Source organism: Panthera pardus, unplaced genomic scaffold (assembly GCF_024362965.1).
Source record: "Panthera pardus isolate Hobbes unplaced genomic scaffold, ASM2436296v1 HiC_scaffold_6, whole genome shotgun sequence".
NCBI classification, from domain to species: Eukaryota; Metazoa; Chordata; class Mammalia; order Carnivora; family Felidae; genus Panthera; species Panthera pardus.
This window is the reverse complement of record NW_026526991.1, coordinates 61,186,624-61,209,252: the sequence shown is the minus strand read 5'-3', so window position 1 is coordinate 61,209,252 and position 22,629 is coordinate 61,186,624. Positions and strand designations below refer to the sequence as shown.

Sequence of the window (22,629 nt, the reverse complement as noted above, 5' to 3'; positions counted from 1 at the left end):
GCCCCCGCGTATCTGATTCCTTCTCGGACAAAATTGCTGCTGTCCATATACCAGGTGGCGTCCGCGTTCAGCAGTGGCTGGTCCCGGAGATCAGCCCTGATTCCGTGCACCTGTGCCAAAATCTCTTGACAGTTATGCAGAGCAGTGTCCCAGTCTGGGTTGGGGAGTAGCGTTGCCGGATTCAGGGTTGTAGGTGGCTTGAATAAAATTCTGGTGGGGTTCAGCAGTAGGCTCTGATAGGTTCAGCAGTAGGCTCTTCAGCAGTAGGGTCAGAGCAGCATTGCTGATCCAGTGGTCTGGGCTGTTTGAGTACCCCTTCAATAGCATGTGGGGTGGTAACATATAGCTCTTGCCCCATGGCTAGCCTGTCTGCATCCTTGACCATAGTGGTCACCGTGGCAATAATTTTTAAGCATGGGGGCCATCCAGCGGCCATCGTGTCCAGCTTTTTAGAGAGATAAGCTATGGGTCTTTTCCAGGGACCTATGTACTGGACAAGGACCCCTTTTGCCACCCCGTCTTTCTCGTCTACATACAGGTAGAAGGGCTTGGTTAGGTCAGGCAACCTGAGAGCCGAGGCAGACAGCAAGGCCTGTTTAAGGTCATTAAAGGCCTCGTTCATGGCCTCTGTCCATTCAAAGTTTTGTTGGTGCCTGGTGGCCTCATAGAGGGGTATGGCCATCTCGGCAAAACCCGGAATCCATAATCGACAGAACCCTGCCGACCCCAGGAATTCACGTACCTGACGGACGGTTTGCGGCTGTGGGATCCTTAGGACGGTTTCCTTCCGCGCATCCGTCAACCATCTTTGTCCATCCTTTAATTTGTACCCCAGGTAGCTCACCTCTGCTCTGCAGATTTGGGCCTTTTTGGCTGAGGCCCGGTATCCTAGAGCCGCTACAGTCTGGAGTAAGTCCTTGGTGCCTCGCAGGCAAGTGTCCTGGTCCTCCGCCGCCAGCAGGATATCATGTACATATTGCAATAAGGTCAAATGAGGGTGCTCAGAACGGAACTCACCCAAGTCTCCGTGTAAGGCCTCATCGAAGATGGTTGGTGAGTTTTTGAATCCTTGTGGTAGGCGAGTCCAGGTGAGTTGGCCATTGATGCCTTTCTCGGGGTCCGTCCATTCAAAGGCAAAAAGGTCTTGGCTCTTGGGTGCTAAAGGCAGGCTGAAAAAGCCATCTTTTAAATCTAATACTGTATACCAATTTTTGTCTGGAGGCAAGGTGGAGAGGAGGGTGTATGGGTTTGGGACCGTGGGGTGCACATCCATCACTCGCCGGTTGACTTCCCTTAAGTCCTGGACTGGCCTGTAATCGTTAGAGTGTGGTTTTCGCACCGGCAGCAAGGGAGTGTTCCATGCCGATTGGCAGAGCCTTAATATGCCTGAGTCTAGTAGTCGTCGTATGTGGGGCGTGATTCCCGTTCGCACTGCGAGAGGCATGGGGTATTGGCGGACCCTGACAGGGTCTGCCCCCGGTTTTAGTTCTATCTATATAGCCAGTCGGTGTCGGGCCAGCCCGAATCCCCGTTTCTGCCCATGCCTGAGGAAATTCCTGTAGCCAACGGTCAATGTCAGTCATTGGGGCTGGGGGCGTCTGGTGGAGACGATATTCATCTTCCAAACTCAGGACAAGCACCTGAATCGGTTTCCCTTCTTTGTCTAGGATTTTTGCCCCTTTGGGGTGGAAGCAAATTTGTGCCCCCATCTTGGTGAGCAAGTCCCAACCTAATAACGGGTAGGGACATTCAGGGATGACCATGAAGGAGTGGGATACCCGACCCATGCCGAGGTCCACAGTTCTTCGGGTAGTCCATGAGTACTGTTTGGTCCCCGTGGCCCCTTGCACCCATGAGGTCTTGCTCGCCAATTTTCCCTGGGGTTGTAATAAGACCGAATGTTGTGCCCCAGTGTCCGCTAGAAATTCAACTGGTTGCCCCTCCACTCTGAGAGTTACCCTGGGCTCGGGGAGGGGTACCAAACCCCGACTCCCCTAGTCGTCCAGGTCCTCCACCTCTAATATCTTGGCAGGGGCCTTAGATCTTTTGTTAGGGCAGTCTTTCACCCAGTGGCCCTCTTCCATGCAATAAGCACATTGGTTTTTCGTTTAGTTTAGGGTGCTCCCGTCAGGGACCAGGGCCATCTTCCTTACCTGTCCCTGAAGTCAGCTTCTTGAGGTGCCTCCGTTTTTCCTGTGGGTCATCCATGGTTGTAGCCAGCAGGATCTTAGCCAGATTTCGGGTCTGCCGGTCGCATAGTTTAGTCTGTTGCTCCTCCGGGCTTTCTCTATTATTGTAAACTCTCTCTGCTACTATTATTAAGTCCTGCAGGCTCTTTTCTCCTAGCCTCTCCACTCTTTGTAATTTTCTTTTGATGTCTGGAGTGGCCTGATTAACAAAAGCCATGATAATTGCGGCTTTTGTTTCTGGGGCTTCTGGGTTCATAGGGGTGTACTGCCTAAAAGCCTCTGTGATTCTTTCTAAGAAGGCTGCTGGACTCTCATCCTTACCTTGTCTTACATCATATACCTTAGCCAGATTAGTAGGCTTGCGCGCGGCAGCCTTGAGATCTGCCATTAGAGTCTGGCGGTAGACCCGGAGTCTCTCCTTACCTTCAGCCTAATTGTAGTCCCAGGTAGGGTGGGATAAGGGGAAGGCAGCCTTTATGAGGTCTGGGTTTTGAGTCGGTTGTTTGTCCTCTCCCAGGACAGACTTCCGAGCTTCCACCTGTATTCGTTCTCTCTTCGGTGGTGAAGAGAACCTGCAAGAGCTGCTGACAGTCATCCCAAGTAGGCTGGTGGGTAAAGAGAACAGTATCTAAAAGCCCAATTAAATCTTTACGGTTATCGGAGAACTTTGCATTTTGAGTTCTCCAATTATATAAATCACTGGTGGAGAACGGCCAATATAACATTGGTTGTTTTCCAGACTCGTCAGGAGGCCCCATGGCACGGAGGGGAAGGGCGGTGGAGTCGGCTGGCCCCATATTTGAGGGTGGGGCTGCCCGGTGGGTCCATCCAGGTGTCCCTGGTGCTGGCCCACGCACAGGAATTCCTTCGTCAGGGAGGGATGGTGCCCCTCCTGCAGCCCCTGGTGCTTCCAATGGAGGGGCGGAAGGGGGAGGGAGAGCCTGGTAGGGCAGTGGATGAATCAGATCCTCTGGAGAGGAATCCTGCAAGACCAGATAAAGGGACGTTTTGGCCTTTGTGTCAGTCTCCTTCTCGGCTTTCCCCAGGGCTAGAATCTTGGTAGGTCCTGCTTTGGGGGGTAAGAATGGTTTTAGCCAAGAAGGGGGGTTTTTGATCATGTCCTGCCAGACCAGGATGTAGAGCACCTGGTCAGGGTGGCCATCTGGTTTGTCCTTGAAGATTACAGCCTTGACCTGCAAAATAATAGGTAGGTGGAAAGTTCCTTCTCGGGGCCATCCAACGTCAAAGGTTGGCCATTCTGACATGCAGTAAGTCTGAAATTTCCCTTTTCTTATGTCTGTGCTCAAATTATGAGCCCTTTCCTTAACGTCCAAGAAGTGGGACAGCATAAGAGACAGGGGGTAGTTTGGGTCTGCCCCATTTCAATCCACACCAAGACACAAACAGTTATGACGATTAACAAGGACACAATAACACAGACAAACGTTCCAGTGCGGCCGCGGAGACAAAACAGAAAGTAAAACGAAGGGCTGGCTGTCCGTAATGGCAGCCGGCCCTCCTCACAGATGAGGACTTTGTCCTCCTGGCGGGGGCAAGGGATGTCTCCCAAGAGCGCCAGGACGGCTCGCCAGCGTGTCCACTTAAGCCAATGCCGACCCAAAGACAGTTTGGAATTCCTACAGGTAGAGATACAGTATAGAGCTCTCAGAAAATATGTGCACGAAAGGTAGAAGTTGAGTGCAGTCACCAGACGTGGGACCCTCCAAGTGGGGTCCTGGGGGTGTCTCGAATCCCAGACGAGCCCCCAAATGTAATGCCCCCGATTTCGAATCCGAGAGACCACCAAGGAGCCGATACGGATGCAAATGCACGAGGGTTTATTTGCAAGCTCGAGCTTGGGCCCAAGTATACCCAACACAGCAGAGCAGGGACTTGGACCCCTAGGTTAAGAGAGGTAGCAGTTTTAAGGGGGCCAGCGGCCAATGAGATTGTAACACACACAGAAAGTTGCACATTCATGTCAGTCCACATGCAGGTGGCCAACTGAATTACAATTTACCCTATGGTAACTGTTTGAACTAGCCTATCACTCTGGTCAGAATTGGCGCGCAAGTTTGGCGAGCAGAAGGCGGGGTTTACATTCTCTGGCGGTTAGGGGTTCCGCATTCCTAAGTGAGCCGGTTTCCAGTAAGGGTGTACTCCGCGGCGTGACTAGGGTGGGGGAGTGTCTTAAGCAATAAGTAGGTCATGTGGGGGTTATACATGAGATAGCGTGTGTAGCACAAGATGGAGTTAGTCTTGCTCTGCTTGTCCAGGGGTAGGGGATTTTTGTTAAATTCCTTGGGTCCCACAGTTAATCTCACACCCACTCCTCCCTTAATTAAATGTGATGAAGCATGAACTAGTAGATTCAGTCACCTTTCATGAAGAACCTGGCAATTTCATCATAAGTAAATCTTAAGAAAAATGGATTCCAGCAATGTTTGAGTAGTTACTATGAATCTTAGATTTTTACATACCACTTTGGCAGAGCATGTTCACAAAACATGAAAGGGTTAAAACAGAACTAAAAGATCTACCCACAAGTAAAATTGAGGTCATATTTTTCAAACAGCCATAAAATTAAGATGCAGTGCTAATCCGACATCATCCAGCTTGTACAGATTTTATTTTTTTCTTAAGTTTATTTATTTATTTTGAGAGAGAGAGAGTGGGGGGAGGGGGAGAGAGGGAGAGAGAGAATCCCAAGCAGGCTCCACATTGTCAGCACAGAGCCCAATGTGGGGCTAGATCTCACGAACTGTGAGATCATGACCTGAGCCGAAATCAAGAGTCCAAATGCTTAACCAACTGAGCCACCCAGGTGCCCCCAGCTTGTACAGATTTTAGGTATTAGCAGCTTAAGGGTCTACAAAGACCCCTTCCGGTTTCTCCCACAAATCCTCTATCTTAAGGAAAAGCCTCTTCTATGCCAATTTACACTATCTCACAGCCTTAGTTTAGAGAAGACGTTCAAGTGACATAAAAATTAATTTGCATAACCATAAACTAAAATCTCTAATTTAACTATTGAAATGCTATTATAATTTAAGTCAATAAGCTAAAATTTGATTAATACAATGCTGACAAAAAAAGAGTTTTATAGAATTGGAGTTAGACTGTTAAACTTCATGGAGTAAAAGAGAGCACTCCTTCAACTTATGGCATAATTTTGTACTTTACTATTACCTTGGTGTATTAGCAACATGAATTATATTGAAGTCATAGCCTACAATTTAGATAAATAAAATCAAGGCAGTATTGAACTTTTTCCCATCCCATACAACAGTATCCTTGGCAGCTCCTTGGCCATCCATTATGTTCCTGACCAATTTCTCTCTGTGGCAATTTAAAAGCTGTAAAAAAATACATAATGGGTGATGACAGGAGAAACAAACCCACACCAGAAATTATTGAACCTTGTAGGTCTTTGCAAGTGTCTCTATTGACATTTAAGTGTGAGTTACTATGCCACAATATCATAAAAGTGTGCTCTACACTTCAGATATATTGATAGTTAAATGCAAAGAAAGGCCACCACCAGATTAACGGCTAAAAGGGATAGCCAATCTCAGACTACCCAGCTCTTCCACTGAACGCTCTGATGTGTTACTTAAACCAAGTAAGATGTTTCTGACTCGCTTTTTGTCCAGTTTCCAACTACAATCCTAATTTAAATCCTATGCCAAAGGGATGATTAATATAGCAATTCTGATCCTTGCTCTGGGATATTTATTGAGGGCCTAGTAAGTGTCAAGCATTGCATGGGCACGGTCTCTAACCCAGTCTTCAATTTAAGAGCTAAGGATTTTAACAGTTTCTCCTTGATTAAGTCAGCACTGGTTAGTCCTGTCCCCAAAGGCTGTTAACAAAAAAGCTACTAAAAGGGCAACTTGTTAACAGTGGCAAAATCAGGACTAGGGATTAGAAGATGTGGTCCTCTTCCAGTCAGATCACTGAAAAGATCAAGCTAGACAGTTCAGTTAACCTTAGGGTGTTAAGTTATTTGCCATACTTATCTCACAGATCTGCTGTGAAGGTAAGACAAATGAGCTAGAAAACACTTTTAAAAATATAAAGGAAATATGGGGCACCTGGGTGGCTCAGTCAGTTGAGTGTCTGACATAGGTTCAGGTCATAATCCTGCAGTTCCAGAGTTTGAGCCCCACATCAGGCTTGCTGCTGTCCTCTCACAGCCTGCCCTGGATCCTCTGTCCCCCTCTCTCTGCCCCGTCCTGCTTGTGCGCTGGCTCACGCTCACTCTCTCTCGCTCAAAAAAAATATTATGTATATGAAACAGAAGTGCCTGATAAATGAAATTAAAAACAATGAATGCTAGGTAAGTGTTCCCTCCTCTCTTATTTTCTGAAAGTATTGGTGTAGAATTAGTATTATCTCTTCCTTAAAGGTTTGGTAAAACTTACCAGTGAGGCCATCTGGCCCTGGAGTTTTCACTGGGGGAAGGTTTTCAACTACAAATTTCATTTCTTTTTTTTTTTTTCTTTTAATGTTTACTTTGAGAGAGAGAGAGAGAGATGAAAAGGGTGAATGGGGAAGGGGCAGAGAGAGAATCCCAAGCAAGCTCTGCACTATCAGCGCAGAGCCCAACTCGGGGCTTAAACCCACAAACTATGAGATCATGACCTGAGCCAAAATCAAGAGTCAGAAGATTGAACCCCCAGGCACCCCCCAAATTTCATTTCTTTAACAACTACAGGGCTAGTGAGGTTCTGTATTTCTTCTGAAGTGAACTTTGGTAGTTTGTCTTTCAAGGAGGTGATTCAATTCATCTAAGACACTGAATGTATGGACATAGTTCATACTATTCCCTTATTGTTTTTAAAGTGTCTCTACAATCAGTAGTGACATCCCTTCTCTTAGTCATTTGTTTGTTTGTTTCCCGGATCAGACCAGCTTGGTTTATTAATTTTACTGATTTTCTCAAAATATCAACTTTCACCTTCATTGATTTTCTCTACTATTTTTACTTTATACTTCATGCTTTTATCTTTACTATTTCCTTTTTTCTGCCTACTTTGGGTTTAATTTGCTCTTCTTTTCCCAGGTTCTTAAGACAGAAATGTAGGTCACTGACTCTAGACCTTTCTGCTTTCTTAACCGAAGCATTTAATACTATAAATTTCTAAGCGAACTATCTTAGTTACATCCCACAAATTTTAAGGTCATGTTATCATTTTTATTCAGTTCAAGATATTCTCTAATATTCTTTGTGATGTCTTCTTTGATCCATGGGTTGCTTAGAAGTGTATTAATACAGATGTATATATTTCAGTTCCATTGTTTTTTCTTTCAGGTACTTTGAGGCTTTATTATTAGTTGTGTAAAACTCAGGGTTGTTGTGTCCTCTTGATGAATTGATCCCTTTATCATCTAATCTGGTGTTAGCTATTTGCCCTACCTACCTCATGTCTGTTATGGAAAAAGAACAAAAGAACAGTTTGGAAAGTATACAGCAAACAGAAGGTAAGATGTCTGATGATAGAGGAAGTTAAAATAACTTTAATGAATTTTCTGAACTATCTGTAAGTTATATCTATGCCTGTCTCCAACTACTCATATAAATGAGGTTTGCCTATGTTTTATCAGATCCTTAGATATGATTTATTGTTGGGAAATACAGAACAAATTAGCAGTATTATTACCCTCCACAACTCCCTGTGAGGTAAGTAAGTCTTACTGATTTAGGGATGAGAAAGAAGGCACGTGGAGGATCTGCCTCAGAAACCAAACTTTAGATATCCCAGCCTGTTGGTTGACCTCTTTAACAGGGCATTTTATTCCGACATAATTATGCCTGCTGACTCAGATATGAACTTGCTTTATTCTAAGAAATGGAGATTACAATCAGAATACTTGAATTCAATTTGGTTCCTTCTCCTCTTCTCCATGTAAGAAATGAGAGTGTATTATAAAGCTTGATCTTTGAATAGTCCTTTCAACAACACCATCTCAAGCCCATACTTTCTAGTGTCCTTTCTAGCAATGAAGCATGATGGAACAGGCACTCAGTTAAGTCTGAAGAATAAGACTGCATGTGAAGAATTTTGAAACTATAGCCCCACGACCTACCTGCAGGTAAAAAAATCTGTCACTGTTTAATTTTGACAAACTACACTTACCAGAAAGGAAATCCAGACTACACAGTCCATAGCCTCATTAGGATGAGAGTGAAAAATGGCCCAAGTAGTCCATTATGCCCTTTTTAGAAAATCACACACACTTAACAAATGTGTTATCCTGTGTCAGTACCCCAAGGATATGACAACCAGACAACCAGCCAACAACTTAGCCTTCTATCCTTCAAGTCCTAGGGAAGACCACCAATGGACTACATTGGCCCAAAATATTAGAAAGAGTTCTTCATGTACATTTAAAACTAGTGGCTTCAAAAACAAACTCCAAGACAATTCAGGAGTCATTTAATGAAAGACTTTGGTCTAGAAGGCTATCAGCAATCACCTATCCAATTCCTTTCATGTAAGATGGAGAAACTAAGAACCAAAGAGAGCAAATGGCTCACCCAAGGTTCTATCACTAGTTAATGACAGATATGGGAATAGAATCTAAGTTTCCTGAGCCTTTTTTTGTCCCCATTTGCCTCTCATTTTTAAAATAACTTTTTCTTAGGGTGCCTGGGTGGCTCAATCGGATGAGCATCCTAATTTCAGCCTCAGGTCATGATCTGAGTCAGGGGATCAAGCCCCAGATTGGGCTCCACAATTAGCATGGAGCTTACTTAGAGTCTCATTCGCATTCTCTCTTTCTCTTTCAAAAAAAGAAAAAAAAAAAAATTTTCTCTCTCTCTCTGCCCCTCTTTCTCTAAAGTAAAAACAAAAAAAAAAAAAGTTTTTTTTGAATTATGCAAAATTTATTTGGATAGGGGTTAGAGAACTGAGGTGTAGTGGTCTGAGTGATGGCCCCCCAAAAGATACCCAAGTCCTAATCCCTTGAACCCATGAATATTATTTTATAGGGCAAAGGTGTGACTAAAAGATGTGAGGGGCGCCTGGGTGGCTCAGTCAGTTGAGCGTCTGACTTCAGCTCAGGTCACGATCTCACAGTCTGTGAGTTCAAGCCCCACGTCGGGCTCTGGGCTGATGGCTCAGAGCCCGGAGCCTGCTTCCGATTCTGTGTCTCCCTCTCTCTCTGCCCCTCCCCCGTTCATGCTCTGTCTCTCTCTGTCTCAAAAATAAATAAAACGTTAAAAAAAATTAAAAAAAAAAAAAAAGATGTGAAAGGAGAAATTTATCCTGGAATATCTGATTGGGTCTTAAATGCAATCACATTTATCCTGATGAGAGGCAGGAGTTCTGAGACAGAGAAGACCATGTGAAGACAGAGCAGGAAGAGCTGAGGCCACAAGATGAGACTGACAACCACCAGAAGCTGGAAGAGGCAAGGAAGGGACTCTACCCTCGGGCCTCCAGAGGGGGTTCAACACCTTGACTGCAGACTTTTGGCCTACAGAGTTGTAAGAATAAATTCCTATTGTTTGAAAACCACTAAGTTTGTGGTAATTTGTTCCAGGAGCCACAGGAAACTAATACACAGGGGAAATAAAATTTTTAAAAATCATAAACTGGATATATATAAAACCAATTCCTCATCCAAAAAGAATTGTGCTCTAAGTAACCCAAAGAATGCCTAAAACCTTTAATCCCTCATTTCAAAGGGTAAATTGAAGCAATCAGGGAATGTAATTTTCCTCCCAAAATACTGGCAGATCCAGGAAGACAAACTCAGCGAGGTCTAGTATTTACATAGCTGCTAACAAGAACAGTGTAGGTTTTTCCCCAAACATGTTAGCTGGTAGAGCTCCTGGACAGACTAAACATAGGCACCAGTTGTCACTGTGGGTGTTCTGCCAACACAAGTGTAAAGTTGTCATCAGAAATGAATATGTGGCTTCGAGTAGCTTACAGAAATCCAACAAAGCTGTATCTTGGACTCTGCACAAGCCAACTCTTCTCAGGATGACCTGGACTCTTTCCCATTAGTACAATGATCAGTTAAAGGCATCCTTTATAAGGAGGAAAGGAAAATCAAAGTTATGTCAGGGAAAAAAGATAATTGCCCAGAGTCCAAGTTCATGAATAACAATGTGTAAACAGCAGCCATACTAAGCCAGTTACAAGTGATATCTCACATTGTAATTCACTACTCTTAAAATCAATATCCACAGCACACAGCTTTAAGCCCAATTTCATGTAAGGTAAATGGAAATAAAAATAGACTGAGCAAAAGAACAAGGAAAGGAAAGAGATGCTTTACCGAGAATTATTAAATGGGCTATTCAAGTAAGATATATAAATCATGCTTTGTGGTTAAATTATATAACTTAAATAAAAAATGCTAATCTAATCTTCCTCAGAAATCTTTGTATCCTATATGCCTTTTCTCTTTTCCAGAGCCACTATCAAGGGGTCTGAAAACCACCAAAACTTTCCCAGACATATTAAAATCCAGTCACTGCAGAGGCATGTTCTTTCTTTCCTTTTTGCCCCAACCATCACCCGGCTCACCTACTATCCAGATCGCTTTCTTTGTATTGGTTTTCAGACAGACCAGTGAAGATGTGTTATTTTCCCTTTCAGGTTTGGTGGCAATAGTATACCCTTAAGTTCTAAGCATAACCACTTGAACCTTAATTTTTGTAACATAAGCTAAACATCTTGTTTTATTAACATACCGGTACAAATGAACAACCAGACCAGGTTCTCTGACAGCAAGAAATAAGCCTAAACTTAAGATTTTCAATCTGATAGTCTCCGAATTTCAATGAAAAATTACCCACCAGAGAGAGAAATGTTCATCAGACCTATTAACTGACATTGTAAGAGAATTCACAAAAAAGCAATTTGTACTTGCATACCACAGTAAACCAAGAAGCCTGTATTCAAATCCTGAAATCTTTCAAATTAAAATATATCACTAAAATCGTCAAATAACGGACCACAGGTTAATTTGTTTATAAATCCAAGCAGCTCAGGCTGGAGATAGAAGGAATCCATTCAGAGTAATGTAAGAAGCATGATTTGGTTCTCTTTCTTCAGATCAGCTTTTTTTCCCCAAACTGTGAGTTTAGGGCCATGAAATCAGCAGAAACTGACCTGTATTTCTAAGAAAATGAAATCGTGTACTGCAGATGAGAAAATACCAAAGTGCTTTGCACGTGTATTTATATAGTAAAGCCTATTTCAATAGGTGTACAGGGTCAGGGTAAAACTCTCTGATCCAAAAGAATTCAGTAAAGGAAAGAGGCTTAAAGCAGGCAAAAATCTAAGAAGCATCTAATGCAAGGTCCACCTTCTTCCAAAAAATATTTGCTAATATTTTAGGAAGCCAAACAAACAATGGATGCAATCGTGTTTAAACTTCAAGAAATGGTAAAAATTTAATGAAATTGTCCTTTTATCCAATGGAACAAAGATCACTCTACATATGAAGAGATATCCATTAGGATTTAGTGATCCATTCACCAAAGACTATTTTCTAAACACTTTACCGGTCTTCTTCGTCTAATTTCCAATTATTAAAATGAAAGATTTTGACAAGATAATTTCAGCATCTATCATTTTATTTATTTTTATTTTTTAAAGTAATCTCTACACCCAAGTTGGGGCTGGAACCTATGATCCTGAGATCAATAGTCACATGTTCCTCCACTGAGCCAGTCCCAGCTCCCAGCATATCATTTTAAATCAACGTGGGTTTTTTTTTTTAAGTTTATTTTTTAGTAATCTCTACACCCAATTTGGGGCTCAAAGTCACGACCCTAATATCAGGAGCATATGCTCCTCCAACCAAATCAGCCAGGCACCCCTAAATCAAAGGTTTTCAACTGAGGAAGATTTTGCATCACCACCACCAACAACCCCAGGACATCTGGCAATGTGTGGAGACATTTTGATAGTCACAAATGGAGGTGACGGATGAGGTGAGATGCATTTGTTGGCTCAAAATGTCAACATGCTGAGGTCAAGAAACCCTGTAATAGATCAAGATGGTATTCCTTTTAAACCTAAATAAAACAGAGATAGATAACCTTAATCTGTATCTTTCTTTATAAACTAAGCAGAAAAAAGTGCATAATTAGCATACCTACAGTTTACAACCAAATATGAAATAAATTTATCTTCTTGCCAAGTGTCAGAGACTCTCTCCTCTGGGCAGCTAAACTTTCTTTTGTACAATGTCACAAAGGTCTCTAATCAGAAGTGTACTTCATATGTAGTTGAACTTATTAACAGTACTTCTATTAACCTTAAATACATCAGTGAACAACAACAGAGCAATTTAGATTCTTATATGGCCATTATGTAATGAAAATGTCACTATTTTACTGAAACATCTTCAAATCAGCTGACTGGGCATTACCAACAGGTGATTACAGCTCCTGTAAAATAAATATTTTGAAGGAAATATAATCAAAAGGCAATGGAATAATCCAGGTGATGGATGAGTCCTGTCTCTAACACCCTAAATATCCCCCTTGTTAAGCAACTTCCTTATCAAAATCCAGACATCCTCAAAGGAAGAGAAGAAAGAGAGCTTAGAAACTCTTTAGTGGTGTAAAGAAAGATCTACATGGGGGGGGGGGGGGGGGGGAGGCATCAGAGACAAAGATAAAGGCACTGAGACATGAATAATGCTTGTAAGGCGCTTAGCTTAGCCTCTCTAGTAGGTACTAAGTAGTCAAACAAAAGTTACCTTTTTAATATTTGTATTTTTATACTGAGGATCACCTTAGTTCTTAGGGGAAAAACAACTCTATCGAGGTGTAAGGATAAAAGAGGCTGTGAGAAGCCCGTGATTATGACTAGAAACACAAAAGTTGACTTTTTTAATCTAATCTTTATTTAATCACAAATTACGATCCCTAAAAAGGCTTAAACAGCAGACACCAACCTGCCTAGATCCCACTCTGTCTATAGAGGTAACACACTTCGGTATGTAGCCTTCCAAAACTTTTTCTATGGATTTACAAATACCCATTTGTCCGTGGAAAGGTGCTTCACGATGCAGATTTTTCTCGGGTGCCTTTCCACGACAGTATAGATTTATCCTACTGGTTCTAACATTTCAAGTCAGTCTTCCTAAAGAAGCGAGGTCCCAAAGACCTACCTTGCTCCCCTCAAAACCAAAAGTGTGGGGACAGAACTTATAGTTTCCCTACAAGAAAGGTGTATGGGACGGAGGCCTAAAGGATTCGTTAGAGAAGTCACAGTGGATAAAATATGCGCTGCCGCGCCATCACAGGCATTGAATCTCCTTCTTCACAACCTCTAACGTTAAGACCTCCCTCTTCTGGACCGCTGATTGGACGACCTGCCCGAGCGCTTCCCGTAGGCTATTCGTCTACTGGCTCCAAATTTGGTCCATCCATTTAACCGCCCGACTCCCGCATTCCCCATTGGAGTCAATCCGCTGCCTCTTGGATGAGCCCAACCTACCGCGCGCTCCGTGCTCATTGGCTCAGGGAGGCGCTGCTCAGGAGCTGGAAACCCGCCTCCCACATTCCGATGGCCCAAGGACCGATCAGTCGGCAGCTAAGGGCGGACCCAATTGGCCTAAACACAAGCCAGTCAAGCCCTCCGGCTGCACAGCACCACAGAACTTACAGGAATAAAACATCCCGCCCCTGTTCTTCCATTGGTTGGCCGGACCCACCGCTCCCCCTTCACGAGCCCCCACCCCGCGGTCCATTCATTTCACACAATAACGGGCCCAATTGGAGTCAGTTCAAGACCTCGTATGGGTAGGCAAGACTATCCGTCACTTACCCGGAATCGACACCGATCACTCACGCAAACGTCTTCCCTGTTCCTCTGTGGTGAGGCAGGACCACAAGACAGTGCCGCCGCCGCCTTCTGCGCAACGCCAACCGCCCGCCAAAACGGATCCTTCCCTGCGCCTGCGCGACCAATCCTGGGACCGTACCCTTTCTCCGCCCATTACGCCTGCGCAAAACGAGGCACAACTCCCGCCACTACGCAAGCGCTGTAGATTCGCCGCTGTCTCCCGCCCGCCATTTCACGTGTTCCAAGCGCCCAGCGGAACTTCTTAATGCGCTTGCGTAAACTCGCCATTTTACTACACATGCGCTTAGTGGGCGGTCGTTGCAAAAAAAGAAAGAAAACCGTCACCTCATAACTTCTTTCCTAATACATAGTATTAATCATGTTTTGCCAAGTGAGTTGAGCGTAATTTCGGGGCGCGAAGGACTGAAAAATTATTTAAATACCTTAGATACATTCAAATATGAATGATTGGTTGGCGAGCCAATCACACTGGCTAAAAGTAATATTGTTCAGGAACCAATGAACACTAAGGGGTGGAGACTGCGTAGAACGCCCAAACGGATGACGTTACACAGCAATGCGGCACTACAGACCAATAGCAGGGGGGCAGCTACTGCAAATATCCAATCAGAGATACTCAGGGGCGGAGTCTACCAATGCCTAAAGCGAGGAGGCGGGATAAAAAAGCGAGGCCGAAGGTAGGCTGGCAGATACGTTCGTTAGATTACTCCTTTCTGCCCGTGGACGCCGCCGAGTAAGCATCGTGAAAGTCTCCCCTCCCACCGCCGTCATGTCTAAGTCAGAGGTGAGTAACACGCTCTCTTCGGCCTAATTTTCTTTCTCGCCGTTACTGAATTCGGTGGGATGTGGTTTGGTTTGGCTGCTTGCGCCAGCTCTGGCTCGGCATTTCTTCCGTTGCTGCCAAGGGCCTACCCCTCCCAAAGTTCGGGTCGCCATTTTGTCCTCGTCGTCGCCATGAGGCCGCCGTCTTGCAACACTTGGTTTTCACTCCGGGCTTGTTCCTCCTGGCAAAACCCTCATGCGTATTCGATTGTTTTGTTTCGCTTTATTTTTTCACCTTGTATCAGGGGACGATTTTCTTAAGGAGCAGATGTAGTTCTCTATTGGCTGTGTATTCTTCCAGCTCCGTCCTTTTGTTGCGCGTGCGTCGGAGGGAGAGTTGGGACGCATGCGCTCGGGGCTTCCCAGCCCCCAACATATCGTCTCCCCTAATGGGGAGAAGCACGTGGCTTGCGGCGACCCAAAGGAACAATAAGTGCTATGTATCATTGTCGTGTAGCTTTGCTTCTCCTAACTGGAAGCTTTTTTGTGTTGTAACCCCCCCCACGTAATGATTTTTTCCCCCGACTCCTAGTCTCCCAAAGAGCCTGAACAGCTGCGGAAGCTTTTCATTGGAGGTTTGAGCTTTGAAACAACCGATGAGAGTCTGAGGAGCCATTTTGAGCAATGGGGAACGCTTACGGACTGTGTGGTAAGACTTAGAAGAGACAAAAGGCCAGTAGGACGAGTTGATTTCTTTGGATTATCTTGTCGTGATTACTGTACTTGTGAAGATTGTTAACGGGATTATAGTTGAAAATAACCTGGCAAGGGAAGGTGTGGCTTTAGCTGATTAGAGGCTCCCTTGTTAATTTAGTGGGAAACTGAAGGGCCTTGTATTTACTCATGGTAGAAATGACAGTAGTCTCTGGGGTTTTATTATGTAGTAAATTTTATTAACGTTTCAGGTAATGAGAGATCCAAACACCAAGCGCTCCAGAGGCTTTGGGTTTGTCACCTATGCCACTGTGGAAGAGGTGGATGCAGCCATGAATGCAAGGCCACACAAGGTGGATGGAAGAGTTGTGGAACCAAAGAGGGCTGTCTCGAGAGAAGTGAGTGATCTAGTTCTTTTCTCGGTTATTTAAAAGTGTTCCACTAAGCGGACTTTGCATTTGGGGATGTTAAACTTCTTAATGATCTTGATTAAGGATAGTTTTATTGGGAAGTAAATTAATTGGGCTTTCTCATTAGGATTCTCAAAGACCTGGTGCCCACTTAACTGTGAAAAAGATTTTTGTCGGTGGCATTAAAGAAGACACTGAAGAACATCATCTAAGAGATTATTTTGAACAGTATGGGAAAATTGAAGTGATTGAAATCATGACTGACCGAGGCAGTGGCAAAAAGAGAGGCTTTGCTTTTGTGACCTTTGACGACCATGACTCTGTAGACAAGATTGTCAGTAAGTCTCCGGGGCATGCAACTCGCTAAGGTTTCTGAAATCCGTGCTGTATTCTAGTCTTTGAGATGGTGTTCTCTTTGAAATTTTTTTTAGTTCAAAAATACCATACTGTGAACGGCCACAACTGTGAAGTAAGGAAAGCTTTATCTAAGCAAGAGATGGCTAGTGCTTCTTCCAGCCAAAGAGGTGAGTTTGTTTAATTAGATCTTACAGGCCACGAAGTCATTCGAATCTGTAGGTTTAACACTTCAAACTTCTCTTTCAAGGTCGAAGTGGTTCTGGGAACTTCGGTGGTGGTCGTGGAGGTGGTTTTGGTGGGAATGACAACTTTGGCCGTGGAGGAAACTTCAGTGGGCGAGGTACGTGTGGTTATATATAGTTTGCTGAAAATTAATAGTAAGCTTGTCATTTGACAATCCCCAGATAACTTGTCCATTTGCAACCTATGGTGGATGTACCTATGGGCTAGCTTTTCCAAAGTTAATTTTTATCCAGGTGTTGGGGCTTCTTACTGGAGGATTAAGTCTTCAGTATAGAAATCATTTTTGTGACCAGGGGTGGTTTCAGAAAACTTGAATTTAGGAAGGGTATAATTTGTATGCAGCCAATACACCTCAGAAAGTGGCTGAAACTCTACTTTTTTCCAGGTGGCTTTGGCGGCAGTCGAGGTGGTGGTGGATATGGTGGCAGTGGGGATGGCTATAACGGATTTGGTAACGATGGTAAGTTTATCATGGGTATGTAGGTGAAAAGTTTGTTTTGGAATCTCTAGAGTAGGGTAGTAGAGCTAAAGTAGTGCATGACCAGCTCAGCTCTGACCGTAACCGCATGCTGTGAGCAGGCTTTTAGGTGTTACACTTGCACAGGTTTTGATTGTTGAATACTTTTGTCTTATTGAGAAGAATTGTATTCTTGTAGGTGGTTATGGAGGAGGCGGCCCTGGTTACTCTGGAGGAAGCAGAGGCTATGGAAGTGGTGGACAGGGTTATGGAAACCAGGGCAGTGGCTATGGCGGGAGTGGCAGCTATGACAGCTATAACAACGGAGGAGGCGGAGGCGGCTTTGGCGGTGGTAGTGGTAGGTATCCAGTGATCCAAGTACTTGGTGCAATAGTTAGATTAGCTCTTTAGAGTTTATGATCATAAGGGGATTTGATGCTCTTAAAAGCATTATGTGGTGCAATGCATGGTGTTCTCTTTTAACGGGCTTGCTAATGCTACCTCCTAGCTTTAAGCTGGGGCCGCCTCACTCCCAAATAAGATAGATGGATAAGTGGATAGTCCTGTCTTTAATCAGAATTAGATTAGCTTCCAGCAGGATTTAGTTGTCTTAACTCCCTTGGGATCCTAGGCACTTAGTTGATACATCCAGCATGTGTTTGCAGTGCCCCGGATGGGCACAGACTTTCAAGCCTAGAGAATATATTGCTATTATGCCATGGTAAGTTGGGTAAATTTTATTAAAAGCATTGAGTTATTCAACTGAGTGCCTTGCCCAGAAAAGGATGATTGGAGCCACCAGAGTTTGGGAGGAAGGCAAGCAGATCACACAACATTTTTTGCTCTGAGCACTAAATAGAATTCAGAACTTAACCATTTTCTCCAAATAACAAATAAAGGTTCTCTTTCCATTTCTAGGAAGCAACTTTGGAGGTGGTGGAAGCTATAATGATTTTGGCAATTACAACAATCAATCTTCAAATTTTGGACCCATGAAAGGAGGAAATTTTGGAGGCAGAAGCTCTGGCCCCTATGGTGGTGGAGGGCAATACTTTGCCAAACCACGAAACCAAGGTATTGTATATATGTTTATTAGAGGGTGAGGTACCCATAACCAGGTCCAGTAATTTTGGGGTGAGGTGTGTGTAGACCGTGAAAAGCTACAATCTAAAAGCTTTTCAAGAACTTAATCAGATTGGGAAAATCATGTGCCCCCGAACTCAGATCTGAGGCTTTATTGCCCCTGATACAAAAAGTGTTTCTATGTGCTTCCAAAGCTTAAAGGGACAAATTCTATTCTTAGGTGGCTATGGCGGTTCCAGCAGCAGCAGTAGCTATGGCAGTGGCAGAAGGTTTTAATTACTGCCAGGTAAGTAAACATCTTTTTATGTTTGAAGTTAACTTTTGTAAATGATAATGAATCCAGTAACCCTAATATAGCTGAGCAGTGCAACATAGTTAACATTATAATTGCAGTAAAATTGTGGATATTAAGTTAATATTCAGATCAGCAAAATTTGTGGGAAACAAAACTTGCTATTGGATTGTAGCCTTGAGTCTTAATATGTTTAGATTAACAACTTTATTCCATATTGTTCAACAGGAAACAAAGCTTAGCAGGAGAGGAGAGCCAGAGAAGTGACAGGGAAGCTACAGGTTACAACAGATTTGTGAACTCAGCCAAGCACAGTGGTGGCAGGGCCTAGCTGCTACAAAGAAGACATGTTTTAGACAATACTCATGTGTATGGGCAAAAAACTCGAGGACTGTATTTGTGACTAATTGTATAACAGGTTATTTTAGTTTCTGTTCTGTGGAAAGTGTAAAGCATTCCAACAAAGGGTTTTAATGTAGATTTTTTTTTTTGCACCCATGCTGTTGATTGCTAAATGTAATAGTCTGATCATGACGCTGAATAAATGTGTCTTTTTTTAAATGTGCTGTGTAAAGTTAGTCTACTCTGAAGCCATCTTGGTAAACTACCCCAACAGTGTGAAGTTAGAATTCCATCAGGGTGATGCCAGGTTCCATTTGAAATTTATTTGCAACCTGCTTGGGCACAGAAGCCGTTGTCTCCACAAACATTGGTGTGGTTGAACTGACAGTTAATGTGTTGTGACCTGGAGTTCACCGTTAAAAGGGTCACCCAAGCAAAGTCGTGGAGTTTATTTGGTTATTAATATGATTGTTGGCACATCCTATGCAATATATCTAAATTGAATTATGGTATCAGATAAAATTATAGATGGGATTAAAGCTTGTGTATCGTCCATTATCATGTGTAATCAATAAACGATTTAATATTCTCTTGAATGGAATGACAACTGTATGGATTTGGGACTGGCAGAGCTTTGGACTTTCCCTACCCACTACCCCTCATAATGTTGAATGCTTCTATCATGATTCAAGTTCAAAACTCTGCCAGAGAATAGAAACCAGCTGCTGGCTAATGCCACCCCATAAGTCCACAGATTAGAAGTGTTTGGGAGACCTTTTTAAACTGACCAGCACCAGTAAGAATATCTTCTTTTTAATACAAAAACAGGCTTACATTAAAGGAAAACAGCAGTTTTGTGGTTGGGTGGGTCCTTAATAGAGGTCTATGGATTAACTGTACTAATTACCTATTTGGACATTACAATTGCGGAGATGGGGAGGCAACTTACTATATTCACGCTAACTGCAGTTTTCCTTTAAATATGGTACATCACACAACCATCCGAAAATGTTAATTGTATAGAAAATGATTTCTGAAGCCTTTTTACGGTCACTTAATATCCAATCATTGTTATTTGTTACATAGGTTCTTTTGAGCCCTCCCTTTGGTACCCTCAATTTCAGTGCCATTGTACCTGGTAGCATAGAGAATTGTTTATCACTAGGACTGTGTATTCCCTCCCAATTTCGTGGGTGTGTTACTTGGAAGTTTGGGGAGGAGGGCGGAGGGGGGAGCGGGTGGGAGGTGGGTGGGAAAGCATGGGTGATAGTTCCGTGAGTTTGATATTGGCTGAGTTTGCAATGGCAGGTGGAACCTTAACTATTGAGGGAGTTTGCAGATACCTCAGGATTCGTGACAATGCCTTTAAAGATCCAGGAGAGATGTTCAGCTACTAGGAACTGCTAGCAAGCATAGCGCGAATGGCTCCGAGCTCAGACACTCTACAGCTGAGAGTAGACACTTGTGGTATGTGGAGTACAGATAAGCCAGGGGCAGGCCACGGCACGCTCCATGAAAGCTAGGAGGGAGTGAAGTTTCAGTGACCATCGCGAGAAAGGAGGCAGACAAGAGTAAGGCACACCTGACTCTTAGGACTAGCAGTCAGAACCAGGAGAAAAGGTTTTATTGCTATGCTGGTAGGTAAGAACAGATTTTACTTCCATCCATATAGTGTTCTCTAAAATCCAGTTTTCTGTTAACATTAATCCTTCATATATTGAGCCAAAACTAGTCCAGTTAAGCTGAACTTGGTTTTTCTGGAGATGAATTTTCTTAAATTGACACCCTAGATTTGGTGGCTCCCAAATGAAGGAAGTAAACACTTTAATTCTGTGACAATATATTTTTGCCCTTTAATTTTATTTCCTACCTTCCTTTGACCCATTTCCTTAAAACGATGGCTCAAAGTAATGTGTTAGAATCTTCCCAAAAGTCTGGGGGGAGGGAGGGTGGACCCTTTTGGGGAGGGGGAGGTGGGGGGTTTACCCTGAGCTGGGACTTGGTCTCCCAAAAAGCTAGTTCTAAAGGTTGTTTACTTTTCTAGGGAGGAGTCTGCTACTCCAGGCTAATCAACTCTCTTTAAAAATATAAAACAAAACAAACTCATCTGTCCAAATTTATGGCTAAAAGGTAAGCTGTTTACAAACTTAACAGGCGCCAAGAGTGCTCGGTATTGCCAGAGTAGACCGTGACGAGCTGTACCTGAGAACAAAAACTTTCATAGTCTGGTCTAGTAAAAGGCCATAGCTAGCAAAAAGTGATTAAAGCAGCTGGGTTCCCAGTCAACAGAACAGTATAATTGTAGGATCTTCCAAGTGCTTATGCAAATGCCTCATAACTTTTTTTTTTTTTTTTTTGGCAGGAACATCCTTATGAGGACAACCTTTATCTGAGCCACTGCACTTCATTTTCACTACCATGTAGTTGTTAGCTGTTTTGCAGCTTGAATTAATCATTCAGTTTTATGAATGGACTTTTTAAATAAAATTTCTTTTGATTTCAACTTGGTTCTGTCTTGTTTCTTTCACTTTCATGATATAGTAAATCAGAATTTTTAGCAGAGTTGAAGTCTTTCCCCTTTGTTCCTTGCTAATTCTTCCTTGGATCCTTCTAAATTTAAAGTAACAGGTGTCTGGGTGTTGACTTCAGCTCAGGTCATGGTCTCACAGTTCGTGAGTTGGAGCTGGGCTCTATACTGACAGCCTTGGAGCCTGCTTCAGATTCTGTGTCTCCCTGTCTGCCCCTCCCCTGCTTATGCTCTGTCTCTGAAAAATAAACTAAAAAAATAAAGGAACAAGCAAGACCTTATGTAGGTGGGAAAAGAAAGGTAAAACAACATAAACACTTTAAAACAAAACCACAGGTTGAATTGAGATTAGGGAGGAACAATTGGTTTGAGAGAGAGGGAGACAATCTGAATCAGGCTCCTGGCTCTGAGGGCAGTCCAGAGCAGACGGGGCTTGAACCGCAAGATCATGACCTGAGCCAAAGTTGGATGCTTAACCAGCTTGAGCCACCCAGGCACCCCTGGAAGTAGTTCTAATACCAGGTGTTACTATAGAAGTTTTACACCGTAGGATCCTGGTTTAGTGAAAGCAAAAACTGGCTCTGAGCGCAGGAGTAAATCTTAGCCTAGTTAGAAGTAGGGTGTTTACAGTGGCCTCCGCAAGTATTTATTGCCAGCTATCTCCGGCTCCTAAAATATCTGGAACCAGGATTAGATGAGTATGGAAGGGAAGGAAGTCTCTGTGTTTCCAAGGTAATCAAAAGCTTGGGCGCAAGAATTTAATCCCCTTGCAAATGCTTAAATGTCCCCTATCCTAAAGAGGTTATCCAGCCTCAATTTTAAACCTAGCAAAAGAGAGGGGTATTGAGCTGTGAATGTATAGGTAGCCTTCACTTACCAGTTTTAAGAATCGAATTTTGAGGGTGCCTGGGTGGCTCTGTCAAACATCCCCATTTTTGTTCAGGTCATGCTTTGAGGATGGTGGCATCAAGCCCTGTGTCAATGTCAGTCTGAGTGTTGGAGCCTGCGTAAGATTTCTCCCTCTTCCCCCTCTCCCCATTTCAGGCTCTTTAAAAAATCTAATTTGTGACATGAAGTTACTAGCAACTCAGGCCACTAGACTGCAAAAAGCGTTCCTATTGAAAGTGAGGTTAATGCCTCTTCCGTTCTGTGTATTTTGCTACATGTTTTACAAATACAAGATTGTTAAAAAATCCCATACTCTAGATGAGGAAAATTACCTTGTTGAAGTTCTACAATCTCTGAAACATAACCCAGGTCACAGTCCACGGGTGTTCCACCTGTTGGGTGCGTTGGGTAGCCACGTACCAAGTTGTGTGCATACGTGGTGGTCTTCCGCACTACGGTATATCTTGAGTGCTTGGCATTTCTCCTGTTAGCTGTTTGCATCCCCAGTGTATCTCTAGAACT

General features: G+C 43.4%; 2 protein-coding genes across 5 annotated transcripts in view; one reads left to right on the top strand and one right to left on the bottom strand.

The window, feature by feature from the left end:
* The window catches only part of CBX5 (chromobox 5), a 44,660-nt gene extending 30,533 nt beyond the window's left edge, over window positions 1-14,127 (bottom strand). Inside the window, exon 1 of one of the 2 annotated variants that reach the window (XM_019419607.2) lies at window positions 13,994-14,127. The gene's annotated coding sequence lies outside the window, so the exon portion shown is untranslated. The remainder of the gene's footprint in view (window positions 1-13,993) is intronic. The other variant, XM_019419608.2, reaches the window with a different exon arrangement.
* A 556-nt stretch (window positions 14,128-14,683) lies between these two features.
* Window positions 14,684-21,193, top strand: HNRNPA1 (heterogeneous nuclear ribonucleoprotein A1). Of its 3 annotated transcripts, XR_002072502.2 has the most exons (12): window positions 14,684-14,816; window positions 15,387-15,503; window positions 15,760-15,906; window positions 16,046-16,256; window positions 16,350-16,442; window positions 16,523-16,615; window positions 16,904-16,978; window positions 17,175-17,333; window positions 17,894-18,049; window positions 18,279-18,344; window positions 20,737-20,822; window positions 21,055-21,193. XR_002072502.2 is itself a non-coding variant. In XM_019419604.2 (11 exons), exons 1-10 carry the CDS (start codon window positions 14,802-14,804, stop codon window positions 18,332-18,334), a joined length of 1,122 nt encoding a protein of 373 aa, XP_019275149.1. In that variant the 5' UTR covers window positions 14,684-14,801; the 3' UTR covers window positions 18,335-18,344; window positions 18,579-19,293. The 3 variants fall into 3 exon arrangements, 2 of the variants coding, with proteins under 2 accessions (XP_019275149.1, XP_019275151.1); XM_019419604.2 differs by lacking the exons at window positions 20,737-20,822; window positions 21,055-21,193 and adding an exon at window positions 18,579-19,293; XM_019419606.2 differs by lacking the exons at window positions 17,175-17,333; window positions 20,737-20,822; window positions 21,055-21,193 and adding an exon at window positions 18,579-19,293.
* The last annotated feature ends 1,436 nt before the right edge of the window (window positions 21,194-22,629 follow it).